This window comes from Pezoporus wallicus, unplaced genomic scaffold (assembly GCF_028554395.1).
Source record: "Pezoporus wallicus isolate ANWC-B61680 ecotype Strahan unplaced genomic scaffold, APGP_CSIRO_Pwel_v1 scaffold_6885, whole genome shotgun sequence".
NCBI lineage: Eukaryota > Metazoa > Chordata > Aves > Psittaciformes > Psittacidae > Pezoporus > Pezoporus wallicus.
Window position 1 is genome coordinate 2,612,312 of NW_026638858.1, and position 14,741 is coordinate 2,627,052.

Sequence of the window (14,741 nt, forward strand, 5' to 3'; positions counted from 1 at the left end):
ATAGCAGAATACTGAAAATTAGCTAATGGGCTTTCAGTGACAACTATTTATTAGTTAGATGAGGCTGATGAGACAACAATTTACTGATATTCAAACAAGCATTTGACATGCCTTTGTATACACTTGTTACTGCGTGTGTGTATCCATCCAGGAGTAAATAGCTGCCTTTTCATTTGCAAGCAAGTCAGGGTCTTGAAGCCAAGACTGACAATTGAAATAAGGTAATGTTACAACACAAACAGAAACACACGTTGAGAGAAGGAAGTGCTGCTGTACAGAAATGAAAATACAGGCATTGCGTAAGATGAGAGAGATATATGGAACAGTCCTTTTCTGGTAGCTAGTTGTAATGACCCTATTTCTATTTTTTTCTAAGGGGAAAAACAGTCTAACAAAATACCATGTGGTAATCAGAGGGATTCACTGCATAGTGACAATCAGCAAAAGGTCCTTTCTTGTCAGTTAGTAGTCCACACCAGTGCTGAGCATATTTTTCTGTGAAAAAAAACAAACAGTACAAATACTCTTTGTATTTCATTAAAAAAAAAAAACAACCCTCTGCCCTGGGCTGTGAAGCCAGTTCTGAAATCACATAAAGTCTCTCTTTTTCTTATCCTTTTTTGTTTGTTTGTTTTTTCCACTCAGCATCTGGGCTAAGGTTCCTTCAATTTCCTTCAGTTACATTTCTCTAACTCTTACTAAGAAAAGCCTTATTGACTTTGTTAATTATCCCTAGTGCATTCATTTTTTCCTGGTTTCAGAGCTATGTTTTTACCAAGCATGTAAGTCTTTCTTCTCTTATCTTTGCTTTACAACATATGTGTTTTCTTTAGTAATAAATAACAAGAACAGTAAAAAAATCTAAGAAGCACACACCATTATCAATGCTGAGTGCACAAGGGTTCTCAAAACTGCGCTGGACTTTAGGGCATGAAGCCTGAGTCATCCATGTATCAGCAAATGCTGTTGCTGTTCCTTCAGTTATTCCACTTATAACCTTGAAGTCATCAGTTTCGAGATCATTGAAATTGCCACAGAGACCTGTTGAAAAGCAGTGAAAAGTTTGTATTGCTCATACTAGACAAAAGACATTAAGCAACGTGTTCTTGTATTTCATTCACTTACCACATGTCTGCCCTTTGAAAATAGGATCCAGTCGCACAAACACTTGCATCATGGGTATAATTTGAATTTCAAGGAGGACACCAAAGTTTGTCTGCATGATGATGAAGAATGATGATGGTCTGAACACATTAGCGTTAGCTACAGATGAAGAACGGAATGGTCACTTTCTGAGTGAGGTCAAATGCTGGAAACAGTACACCATTATACTATTCTCCTTAAATTTCTATCACAACTTTTGCAAATTCTGAGGTGAAATAAAGCCAATCTTTATGAAAATGTATCAGAAATATGAATCAAAATTTACAGTTCAGAATTTGATTGTTGCTACCAGGTTGTTAACTTTATTCACTCTCTCAACGTTAAGCAGATGGCTATTACTCCTTCAGAGTAAGAAGGAAAAACTGTATGGCACTAAGCATTAAAAAGAATACTTTTGCTAAGCTTATACAGCATAAATTGGAGCCCTTACTCTGCTGGAAATGGAAAATAAGTGGATCAGGAGGTCAGAGATACCACACAGAATTGCTACTTATTGAGACAGAAGAGCAAAAATCAAACTTCTGAGGAAGCATCTTCTGTGTTCAGTTTTTGGCAGTGAAAAGGAAATAAACCTTACACTGAACAAATCAGGAGAGTGTAAATGCTGTTTGTTTCTGTTTGAACTCTTTCCTATGCTTGTACTGTCTCACATTTCTTCATGACATCAAACTTCCCACTTCTACCTCAAAAGCACTTGTGTCACTCAGGAAATATTCCAAAGAGAACTGGGAGATACGAATATGCAGGTTCTGAACAACTCACAGTCCCTTTATCTTCCGTTAAGAAAATAAGCAGTTGTGGAGTTGAACTTTTGTTCTTATTGCTCAGAGAATGTTAGAGAAAGAAATACCTGATGAAATGGGCAGCTGGGTATAGATGGAGTTCACATACACACCACCATCAGGTTTGACCTCGATGAGCTGGTAATGAAGAGGAACAAGAGGAAATTGTGTGAAGGGTAACTATAGTCCAGGGAGTACTAATAGTGATGACTACAGTGATATTAATTAAAGAGATTAAAAGGGTAGGTTTTTTGTGACTTCACCTCCTCTCTCATTCCGATTTGTACATTTCCTGTAATAAAAGAATTATTTCTAAAGAGACTTTCTCAGCTTCTTAGGGAATTACAGCACCTTGGTCTCTTTAAATGTATCTATCTTTGTGATGAATTACATCCCTTAACAGTTGTAGTTTCTAACTTAAAAGCTTATGTTTTTTTCCATCTAATTGGCAGAGAAAATAGTTTTTTTTCTGCTTGGTGACTACAGTGTCTTTCTTAATGAACTTCCAGAAAGCCAAATTTATGGCCGATCTGATTTTCATTAAAAAATAAATTTCTTTTCACTGGATTAAAAATAACATGTACTTATCACATATGCTGACCATTTGAGAGAAAAATTCAGTTCCCTGATGAATTAAGGCTTAGTTTCTTTGCTCCCATATTTTCAGTAGTTATTTCCCATGCTTATTTTGCATTCTTACAGTTTGTCCTTTATTCATGTTGAGGGTCACTGTCTCTAAGCATGTCCCAGTTTTTGTTAGGCCACATTTGCGTAGTTCTACCAGGATGGCAAATGTTCCATCTGTACAGTGCTGAAAAAAAAAATGCCAACAGTTATTTCATGAAAAGCTTACTTACAGAAGCTTTCCCTGTAAAATTTTCCCTCAACTCTGAAAAATATACCCGTTTCTGAAGAGGGGACAGTTTCTCCTGAATCCCTGGCCTTCTTTGGCCTAAGATTCAGTTTTGCCTTTTGTAATGATTAGGAACAATGTGAAAATTTGCATTTTATTAATGATATACATATCTGGAGCTTTTATTCATGCATACTTATAATGTTTGATTCAGTTCTGCTGTCTTTTCTTTCTGTAGGTGGTATCAATGCTAGATGTAAATTTCAGATAAAACGTTTTTCAGGAGAGCAATAAGATATAGCTGCTTTTTTTTTTTTTTTTTTTTCTGAATCATGCGGATGAGGGAAGAGGGAAAAGGAAAGGAAAGAAGGAACAGAAACAGCCCCTAAAAGATAAAGAAAAATACTTGTACATTGCCTTAGTTAAATATTTTGATTATAATTAACTTTTAATTTTTCTATTTCTTTTGACTTATTTTTGAATTTATTTAAAAAAGGTTCAAAACCTAAATGAAATATGTCATTTGACTTGAAATGATTTTCTGTATTTGAACTTCCCAGAAATTAAATAAAAACGTAGGTCGTATAAATTGAATTTTTTTTTTTTCCTTCAGAACTAGTGTAGTTTTTCAGACTTGTACCATTTGGCCCAATACTGTACAACACAGTAACATGGCAAAAATTCTGCAACTCAGAAAGCTGGATTAATCACACTGAGGAATGCAGATGTGCTTTTCAACAAATACTACATCAAGGAACTGGAAATTCCCCAGTAAACACCATATACTGTTGCATGACAGTCTAATAGTTAACTGATGATTGCCATTTGAATGGCAGCATATGTTCTAGTAAACATCTGGCTAACTGAGAGGCAATTGAACCTCTTTATGTCAAAAGAGGTAAGTTTCAAAAGTGTTAACTGAGATGAACTTTTCTTTCTGTAAATGTGTAAGGCTTTATGACCTAGTAATATTTGCTTCCCACCTTAGAAAGGACATAAGTGCAGTTTCCATGGTGATCATAATATTTTTTATCGTATGTGGAAATGTGTGAACCTCCCTCTACTGAGCATGTTCCTGGGCATGATGTGTTTTCACAACGCCACTGGCCTCCATTACAGGTACTGGAAGAGAAAGAATCACATTAGCTGAAATGGGTAACAGGGATCCAGAGTATAAGGAATTATGGTGAAATTGGGTTCCGCTATTTTGCTACTGTTTTTTCCTTCAGGTTGTAGGTTGACACACAGTAAATCTAGGTTTAGGACTTTCTAAAACATTGTGAACGCATGATGCAACACTTTAAAAGGAATGACTCTGGAATGCATTCACTTTGCTTATTTAGTTGTTTTCCTCCTTTGAACAGGTGAACTCTCCAGCAACAGGTATTGGATGATTAATTGCTTGGGTTTTGTAGCTAACATAAATCACAACAACAAATTAAAATCTCTTCTGGTTTGTTATTCAGATATGTCCAAAACTAACAGAAATATAACCCCATGTCTATTCTTAATGCAGAGTATCTCTGTTTTCTAAGGCGATGTGGTAGTATACAAGTACAGGATTAATAACTGTAAAATAGAGGCTGTAGTGTGTCATCCCTTCCTTTCTCCACAGAAAATAAGTATCTGCAAATACATAAATAATGCCAATTTCATTCCCTTCAGAGAAGTCCACATGTTTGAACAAAATAAACAAAGAGGAAGCATTTTAATTGACTGGTAAGAAATCTAAACATGGTAAATCCTTGCTTTCATCACCTTGAGTTAGAGTGCAAAGCTTGTTAAGGCTGTTGCTAAATGAAACACAGAATGTTCTTTATTGATATTTTGGAATTGTAGCGGTCAGTTAAACACGCATATCAATTAACAATGATGCAATTGCGCATAATAAACCATTAAACTCAGTATGTGAGAGGAAATAGTAAGTTGGAAAATTTACAAAGTTTACCAGGAATGACATTGCCCTGAAAAGGAAGTTCCTGTGGCGTATGCATTGCCATTGTAAACACAGGAGCACTGCTGACGGGGGATGCAGCCAGATTTATTGATGTCATCAAATACAGTCCCTAGATTAACAAAATAAAGACAAAAAACTTGATCAGTTAAAGAGGTATTTCCTATACACCATTTCTATTTGCTACAAATCCTAAATATCATTTTATATCTGCAGCTATCATGAATGGACATACCTATGCTGAGGCCAGTAAGACTGTGCCAGTTCGTACAATGAAGGATTCAACCTTTATATTCTTAAACTCCATCTGCTTTGAAAAAGGTACTTACTGTAGTACAATAAGTATCTTGTTGGGGTACTGGCCTTGAACTGTTTACCGTTCTGCTTTCCTGCTTTCTTAATGTTGCACATATATTGGCATTTAATTCAGGTTTCTTTTCTCAGCTGAGACATGACAAATACTGGTCATTTACAGCTGTGAGTAAAGGGAATTTAAACCCCAAGGAACCTGCTCAAATCCTACAGGTAAGCTGCTGCTGTTCTTTGAGATCAGAATTGTGAGTACATAATAACTTGCCTGGTGGGCAGAAACAACCGTCCATACAGTGTTCTTCACAAAACTGAGATGGTTCAGGATTGGTGCATGTGTCAGCACAGGGGGAGCCACACTCCTCATACTGCATGTTGTAAGGACACTTCTTGGCTAAAATTTTGAAGGAGGAGAGATTATTTCAGTCAAAAGTGTTTCTGGTCCACTGTGTATGAAAATATTTATATTCATTTAACAGCTAAATGTAAAAACCACACTAAACTGCAGGTTGACTGCCAGATCTCAAAATTTGCTAATTTAGTCACCTAGTTTCATATTTTACAGTTGAGATGTGGTTTCCATGATTGCCTGGGGCCAAACTGGCTCAGTGACTGGATTTGTGTGGACAAGAAGGTAATGACCCCTCTAAGTCAGCAAGGCCTGTGTTTCTACTGAAAGCAACCTTCACATGAACACCTGTCTTGCTATTGAAATGTAAAACTTAAATTCCTAAAGCTTTAGTATATTTACATTTTCCAGAGAGCATTGGAAGGACAAATAGTACCTTGTGGGCTTTTGTTCTGAAGCAAATGCAGGTCTGATGACAGTATCAACAACTACACCCCTAATCTAGTATGTGTTTAATTCAGTGCAAATCTCTGTGAAGATTACACTGGTGCAGTCTCCTCACTACCAAAGAAGAGGAGATAAATAAGTACTTAACACCTGTGAAGACCCAATCACTTAACAACAGAGAATGAAAAATGCTGTAGCCACCATGAGTAAAGGAGAGAAACAGGAATACAAGCTGGCAAGCCTGCCTCTTTCTTCCTCCTTTCTCCTTTATTTGATTATTTTACTGTCCCAGTTAATTAAGTAATACCTTGACTCTCAATTAGATTATAAGTCTTTGATAGTATTTAATCCAGTTTACATTAGAAACCTTAGCTCTTTTGCTGAAGTCTTCATGCTGAAACTTGCACATCAGTATCCTCTGGAAAATGCAATCATCTTGAATGGTCTGCAATTTGTCATTCATCCTCAGCATCATCTCAGAGCTTATTGTTTTTTAGTTACTGGGCATAAACTAAGGCTATCTACTGTGATACTTACGACACAGTTTTGAGGTTCTCCAGTTCAGAGGATGCCCACCAGCATGAGCACACTGCCGGGAGTATTCAGCAAAGGTGTCACAGATACATGAGGCATTTTTAGACTCTTCGGAGCGGCACAAATCTTCTTGGCAGGCCGTAATGTACTCTTTAACATCAACTAGGTGATTACACTCTGCAAATGCAGAGCTGGTCAATGTTTCCTCACATATGTCATCCTTAGGAAGAAAAAAATTAAAACCTAACAAACTAAACAAAAAAAAGAGCAATATATTTGTATTGTTACTTTGTATAATTATTCTTTAATAGAATCATATAAGCTCCTTTAAGTTGCTGTCTCCCAAGGGCATTTCCTGTTGACCCAGCTGAAGCTGCAGAAGGATAAGTATAAGTTTGAAAGAAAAATGAAATAGTAAAAAAATCCTTACAAAAGTATCAGTGCAATTGTCTGGCAGGGTAGAAGCAGAGTCTTCACAGACTTCTGTTGGCCCATCCATTTTCTGCATATTCCCAAACTGCATTGCTGTAATCTTAATATCTGCACAAAAGAAGTTTAATAATGAAGGTTGGGGGTTTTTTGTTCAATGCAACTGTGCTTTATTTTTTTCTTCTCTCAAAAATTCTGTTCAAGACTGGCCAAGACAGCTACTGCCCTTAAGTCTTTAAATTTGATCATCACCCCTTCCAAAGGAAGCACTACTTCCCTGTTTCAATTTTTCTTGCAGAGCACCCTGGAAAAAGTAAACATTAGAAAACAATTTTCAGCCTATTACATCTGGATGCAAACTAAGATTTTTAGTAGAAAAATAACAAACTGTTTTCAGATTATGTTGAGCTCATGCAGGGAATAGAGAAAGAATCTAAACAGGGATTTGGACAATGGAGATAGATGCTGGATAGAATGCTATCCAATGCTGGATAGAATGATGAAGATAAGATCTTACAAAAATTATGCAACTCATCAGGCAAATATACCAATTTTAAGACGGAACTGAAACAATAAATGGACTGCCTAGACAATAAAATTGCATTTTTCTTTGAATATATTTCTATAGCTATTTCTGTTATTAGTCGAAATCCGACTCATTTTTATAGGGTTAGCTGATAACGTAAATAAACCATGGCATACAAGGAATATGCAATCAGTTCTTAGCACGAGTACTGTATTTATGCTTAAAATATTAAATCACATTAACTGATCTCTGCACTACTTATTTGTGAACAGAGATTGAATCATAACTTCTGGATAAATCATTTAACAGGATAGAAAAGATGAACGCTGATTATGTTACAGTTAAAAGAATACAAAGAAAGTAAGTTGAAGACTTCAGAAACCAACTGTATTACTTAAAAAACTTACTGTTTGAATAGAACTCATTGTAAATTGGAAAGCCATTGAAGTCCCCACAAAGTCCACAGGTCTGATTAGCATATTTCTCATTCAATTCCAGCTAAAATAATGGACAGTAAATAGATAGATGTTAGTGTTAACATTTTAAAATAGGTTGAAGACCACTGAAAGCACCTGCAACTGCTGCCTCTAAGTATTTTCATAATTGTGTAACTTTATTTAGCAATCGAATTCAAACCTGGGTGATAGAATGAAGAGTTGCCTTGGATTTGATTTACAACACAGAGTTCAAGTTATAGATGCTATTGATGCAGACTTATGTTTTCACTGTATTATCTGTATTGCTCTTAGCCTCTTTCTTTCTATTTGTTCTTCAGAAAGAAAATCAAATCCATAGTAAAAATGAAGTCCTAAGAGAGCGAAATTCTGCTAGAAAATTATACCTGAAGGGGTAAGTATGCCCTATAACGATGCCAATGTGTTAATGATACAGTGAAAGTGATTTTTCACTTTTTTAAGCAGATGCCTGCTGTCCACTAGATGTAAATCCCTGTAATTTTCTTTAGGGCTACCTGGGTGTAAACCTATCTTATACTAAGAAAGAATTGCTCAACAGTATGATAGTAGAAGGTAATAGTAACCTCCTAAACAGATATGGACCAGCCTATTCAAAAATTAGCTCAGGTCCCTGAAGATGCAGGCAGGTCCAGGAGCAGTTCTTACCAGGATATTGTCATCTTCATTCCACATTAACACAACACCCATTTTGCTGGCAACTTTGACATAAATGCTGCTTTTCTCTATCGTAATTCCAAATTCTCTGTATGGCAGTTGAACTCTGGGAAAAGGCAGAAAGAAAGCTAGGTATTTTCTGATCCAGATGTTTGATAAAGAGAAAGAAAAAAAAAAAAGGCTTGTGGTATCCAGCATGCATAGGAATTCTAAAATAATGCAGTTATGTGGAAAGAAAAGCAATTAAAACATAAGATGGTATAACATCATCAAATATGGACCTGAATTTGGATCCAACTTCTCAGGATTTTTCATCCAAATTGTATTTCTGAGTTAATCTTTAAGGGAAGGATCATTTACTGTGAAAGGAATTAATAGTAACTAATTTATAATGGTAAAATTGTCAGATTTATTGAAAAACATAATTTCTCCCCTCAAAATACACCAAAGTACTTTTCAAGTCTGAAAAAAAGTATGGGGTTACCAAACAAGCGTTATGAATGAACTCACCTGTTGCTGTTGATTGTTACAACATCCTTTGTTAGTTCAGCAGCTACACCTTCAAGTATCATGGTGATACGATTGATTGTTGGAGCATTTTCCACCACTGTGCGCCTAATCTGGATGTTGAAATCCTCATAGGGAGTGTTGCAATGGGATGCAAAAACGTAATTACAGAGCCCAGGGAAGGAGAATATGTCTCCATCGAAGGTCTTGAAGTGGAAGTTGCCCCATGTGCTGCACACACGACCATTGTGAGCAGGATTGGAAGCTGTGAATTAACATTAGCTGTAAATAAATGACTTAAAATTCTCAACCTTAATATTTTGAAAATCAGCTTTCTCTAGGTTTCATGTTATCATTAAATAGTTTCCATCTGCCTACCTCCATTTGTTATTTTCTGTCCATCTATCCATTATAAAACTGTATATTCACTCTTCACTCATATCTGTTACTCATATTTCCCTATAAATGGTTATAGTTATCTTCATCTAGAGCTTTATTAGTCATCCACATTTCAGCTAACACTTCAATATTATGTTTCTTAATCATTGTATTTCTCTTCTAAAGAATCCATTACTTCCTTTACCAGTCCCTTTCCCTGTCTGCATCCCCTGAAGCTGAAAACTTACTGAATACATTTAATTTCCTCTACTTACGTCTTATTAATGGATCTGTCAGCATTGGCCAGATGATGTTTACCATAGCAGAAGCTAGAAGAAAAGAAATAAACCAAAAAACTAGTATAACAATACCAACATTTGCACCTAAAATTTATCTAGAAAGGACTAGAAAATTAATATGCCAGCTCTAATGAAACAATGTTAAGCCTGTTTTCTGTTTCACAGGCCATGGATAGGTTAAAAGTGCATACTAAAATTCAAAATCAGTATAGTTAAATCATAAGAAATTTCTTTCAACTGTGATGATCTGCATTTTCTACCTTTTTGACCCTTTTATAGAAGTCTGTTTTGTGTTAGGAGAAGCAGAAATTCACAGCTCTGCATATTGGAGTGCTTCAGACACACTGGAAAATTCAACAGGTTAAGCGGTACTAGATTAGCCTATTACTGGTACAAAAGCATAGTTGCCTTCTCATTAAACCTTCTCTTTCTAAGGAGGGAATAAACAATTTAATTATCCTCTTTGCTCTCTGTTTAGTATTTTTCTGTTAAGGGGCTGAAACCATTCAGAAATGGCCACAAATCTGTTAACAGGATGATCACAAATCATTACATTGTAGAAATCAATGCAGTTGGGTTGCCATCTTGATTTATCAACATCAGCTGCTGACTTTACAGTTTGCCAAAGTGATCTCATTTCCTTATTTATTTGGAACCAAACACTGCATGTGTATTCCACTTTGGTATTGTTTTATACATATTAATGCACATATGCATACAGCCTCTACAAACACACATCTGTTTTTTTAGTTGCCTATTATTACACAAATATAACTACTCTGTGTGATTAGTATTTGGTATCTGTTATCTAGTATACTATCAAATATACTATTCTTACAGAGAAAGGGGCTTGTTAATACACATGTATCTTTATTTGACATTACTGGCAATATCTAGGGAGGTTTTTTAGGCATTTTCATTATTAAGCAGAGATGTGGCAAGTAGATACAAACACACAGTATAAATGAACATACTGTTTTGTTTCTGCTGAATATCCTCCATGTATTTGCTTCCTGTTTCCTGCTGGATTTCAGTGTCAGCTCCTGTGAATAAATTGTAAAAAACATATTAAGTACAATTTCCTGTATCTGAACTTTTAAATCAAAGCTTTTAGATGTGATCAAAGGACCCAGGTGTATCTATATAAGACAAAGGGGACAGTCCTCTATCAAATCAGAAAAAAAGAAACAGCCCCTTCCAAAAGGTAAAAAGCAATAATGTTTTCTATTACAAATACAGCTCTAAATTCAAATAACAATTCATTTATATCTCATTTCTTTTTTCTAATGACTGGATCACAGCCCTTAATTCACTGCTGCACTAAATCTCATTAATAAGTGAAACAACAGGAAGAATCAGAAAGTCTATTGCCTATAGCTAGGCAATACTAAGAAAGGGCACAGAACTGGTTAAAAGAAACAAGGGACTTGGGGCTTGATCTGCTAATGGCTGCAGATACTTCTATGCCAATTTCTTTTACGCCTAAGCATAGGCCCTTTTCTTCAGGAGCAAATCTGGAGCCTCAGTCAGGGATCTAGATTTGCCTTTCAGCTGGCTGTAAGAAGGCACCTCTGAATGATGATACAAGGGTCCATAGCCTGAGAAGTAACCCAGGAGAAGGAACCAAAAGAACCAGGTTTTTTCTTCTAGCCCTCTTCTCACTCTGAAATGGTTCAAACTCACATCTTCTCTGCAGAAAACCTTAGGCATCATACTGTAAGCCTATTTGACCAAGGGCTCTTGCTACAGCACCTGAAGCTGAGACACTGTGCTGAAAACAGTGGGACAGAGGCATAAAATACAGGCCATGGTCATGTGACCACATGATTAGGACACTCAGCTGCGTCAAAACTTTCCTAGTATTGTGCCTTGCTTGAAGGATTATTTTTATACCTCCAGTTAAATGGTTAGGAGATCAACTATGTGAACTGTCTTACAGATGAGGTCTCCTCTCTATCATGACTCCATACATTTTTAATTCCTTTCCATACATGGCCCAGCACTACCATACCAGCAGAAATACTGACAAAGACTTTCGAGAGATGAAGAATTTTGACATGAAAACCTGATGCCTAGAAAAAGACTAACCCTGAGCTTCTAGGTTAATGCTCTAAGCTCTTGTCTTTTATCAGGAAATATAAGTAAAAAATTTACTGATTTACTGTAAAAGAAAAATAGGTACAGCCTTATTTTGTGAAGGACTGAATCCTGTCAGCACGTGATAACCGTGCTTGGAACATGTTGAATAACATGTACCTGTAACCTGCCTAGTCTAAATCCTCAAAAGATTTAGGTGATGAAATTACTAATATCTGAATCCTCATCAGGATTATGTGAATGAGCAGTCTAACTGTCTAGAGAATTTCTCTTTAAAAGAGGGACTGACTCTGTAATTAAGTCTTATGTTAAACCCCCTTTTTCCTTATACAGGGGGAAGAGTTCACTGACTCAGAAATGGATCCATAACACCCATCTCACTGAACAGGGAGCCACCTTGGTGGAGTAAAGAAAAATGATGAAGTCAGGGATGTGCCGTAAACCTCAGTCACCTCAGGTGTTTACATTCGTTGCTGACGATTTCCTTCACTTCAGGAACTCAACCCAGATACCTCCATGAAAGCTGAACAATACCTTTGCCTTAAAAACAATCAGACCGGGGCTCCTTTTTTTCCTTGTAATTATTTTTCTGATGTAACTCCTGAGTGTTTCCACCATGTAAGCAGACTGAATACCTGATCCCAGAGCAGAATCACTATATATAGAAGTTGCTGCAGTGTCTGCAGTTTCTTTCAGACCTAAGCTTTTAATTCTTTTCTCATTTAACTTTGTGAGTGACCTCTAGTGATGTATAAATAAGTAACTTAGGATGGATTTTAAACAAATTTTTAATTTCCTGTTAGTGTTTCAGTGTCATAGATAATGTCATTAAGTAAATGCATTCATATCATTATAATTCATCTAGTGAGAAAAATTGATACTGATCAGGTGAGACAAATGCCTCTCTAAGTTTTAATAATAGACCAGAATTTGCTCTCACCCAACGCATCTATAGGAATCTCATCTGGCCTAGAATCATAGAATGTTTGTTTATTCTAGCATGAGAACCTTTCTAACAGAGCAGAATAGTATATACATGTATTTTGGCCTGTTAATTTTTCTCAAGGAAATGGCAGGGGCTTTTGTTTACTTAGCAAATACATCATTCCCAAGGAAATTCTAGCTGCATTGGTTTATTTAGCAATTGCACAATGCCACGTGGTTGACCATTATAAAAAGAAATGTCTCTTAGTTTAAGAATAGTCAAGATCATTTACTAATTGATAATTTGGGAACCTACCTAATTATTAATAATATTTCTAGATGCATCTTACTAAGTCATATCCAGCTGCCAATCCACATACACAGTTATCATTACAATCAATTTATGAAAGTTAGTATTTGACCCAAAATATAGTCAGGCACAGGATGTATGTGGACATAGTGTGGGATTGGGCTAATATTTTTTAGTCACTCGAGGCATTTGAAAATATTTTCCATGGAGTTTGATTCAAATAAGGTGGAGTTTGCTGGACACTGTCTAACCATTGCTCTTTTTCCAAAGCAGTTTATCAGATTAGCATTGCACAGTACAAATAACTTGCTTGTCCAATGAATGGCTGAAGATGCTTTTTACTGACATTGTATAACTCTAAACATCAGCTTATACTCTAAGTGGCTGTTGTATTTTGCGCTTAAATCAACTTGTCAGTATTTTAGTCTTTATTTCACAATCTATAAAGTAGCCTAAAAGTATATTTGCACTTGTTAATGTTTTGAAAATGATATTCAAGATAAATTTACATAGGCAATCAGAAGATATAAAAATGTTTTCAACAGGGCAGTAATTACTATACATGAATGAGACTGACCTACCAAGCTTGTACTCATGCAAGTAATTTTAATATAAGTGGTCCCACTGACTTAATAGGACTACTCATATTAAAAACACTGCCAAGACCAGCCCTGATAGATATAATAATTGACAGGAGGAAAAAAAACCATGCAAAATGGTGGATTGCATATGCCAAATCTCCCAGTCCTGTTCACACCTAACATCAGTATTTTATATTCTTTGCATAGGGTATCATCAGTGCAGAATTAGTTACTGAAGATGACTGCCACATGAATATTCCTTTCTAGTCTCTTTCCCAACAGAAATTGCAAGAAATCTAGAGGAATCTGATATCAGCTCCTGATAGGTGACAAGATGCTGAAAAAGATTGAGCAGTGGTCTGATCTAACAATTGGAAATTGCACTGGTTTAAATTGCAAAAAAACAATAATCAACCCTAATACAAAATGCAGCAGGGATAAAATACTTCTGTAAGGCATAAGTGATACTGAAAACCTGACATTTTAAGACATGATTAATGGTTCTTTTTGTTTTTTGTCTTCAAAGCTGCCTTCCAAATGTAGTTATATGCAGGAGTGCAAGGCAATCTTAAATTATTATTAAAATGTTAAATCAGTTAATAGACATTAAATATTTAATGAAAATTGGAAAAAAAACAACAACAAAGAAATCTTTTTAAATGCAACCATCTGTTAAGTGAAATAATGAGTATCGTTGTTTAAAATATATTACTGGATCTAGAGTATTTATTTTTTTTTTCCCCCAGTAAAAGACGGCAGCTTCTTACCTATCAGATGGACACAGCAAGCTGCTAATAGGAAAGCCCATTCTGGTACCCATATCCCCCTGCCAGACCCCATCTTGAGTGGAGTCTGGCACAAGTATGTCAGGTCTAAAGTTGGTCAGGAGGAGTAGTTTACTGGTGCTCTGTCACTCTTATATAGTAGGTGACTTTGGCTTCAGTCCCAGATTGATTCAGAGACTCTAGAAAGGTGGAGTTTTGGGGATTTTAGCAAATGAACAGGTAAATAGAAGATCCTCTTCCTTTCTCAGAAACTGGCCAATGGTATTTGCATTTTGGGAGGAGTATATAGATATATATGTACGTATACTTTGTTAAGATTCAGTCTAATAACGAAACATATCATGCAAATAAAATACAACTCCTCCTCCACAAATAACAGGTCC

General features: G+C 35.9%; 1 protein-coding gene across 1 annotated transcript in view; it reads right to left on the minus strand.

Annotated features, from left to right (window-relative positions):
* LOC130601026 (mucin-5B-like) overlaps positions 1–14,449 on the minus strand; it is a 29,985-nt gene extending 15,536 nt beyond the window's left edge. The window contains exons 1-16 of the mRNA XM_057412818.1: positions 14,341–14,449; positions 10,636–10,704; positions 9,638–9,691; positions 8,988–9,249; positions 8,469–8,583; positions 7,755–7,845; positions 6,823–6,932; positions 6,396–6,612; positions 5,274–5,456; positions 4,748–4,865; positions 3,783–3,921; positions 2,647–2,757; positions 2,015–2,084; positions 1,126–1,263; positions 877–1,041; positions 401–495 (exon numbers count right to left, since the gene is read on the minus strand). Of these exons, the coding sequence (XP_057268801.1) occupies positions 401–495; positions 877–1,041; positions 1,126–1,263; positions 2,015–2,084; positions 2,647–2,757; positions 3,783–3,921; positions 4,748–4,865; positions 5,274–5,456; positions 6,396–6,612; positions 6,823–6,932; positions 7,755–7,845; positions 8,469–8,583; positions 8,988–9,249; positions 9,638–9,691; positions 10,636–10,704; positions 14,341–14,413 (2,010 nt within the window). The 5' untranslated portion in view covers positions 14,414–14,449. The remainder of the gene's footprint in view (positions 1–400; positions 496–876; positions 1,042–1,125; positions 1,264–2,014; positions 2,085–2,646; positions 2,758–3,782; positions 3,922–4,747; positions 4,866–5,273; positions 5,457–6,395; positions 6,613–6,822; positions 6,933–7,754; positions 7,846–8,468; positions 8,584–8,987; positions 9,250–9,637; positions 9,692–10,635; positions 10,705–14,340) is intronic.
* Between the last annotated feature and the right edge of the window lie 292 nt (positions 14,450–14,741).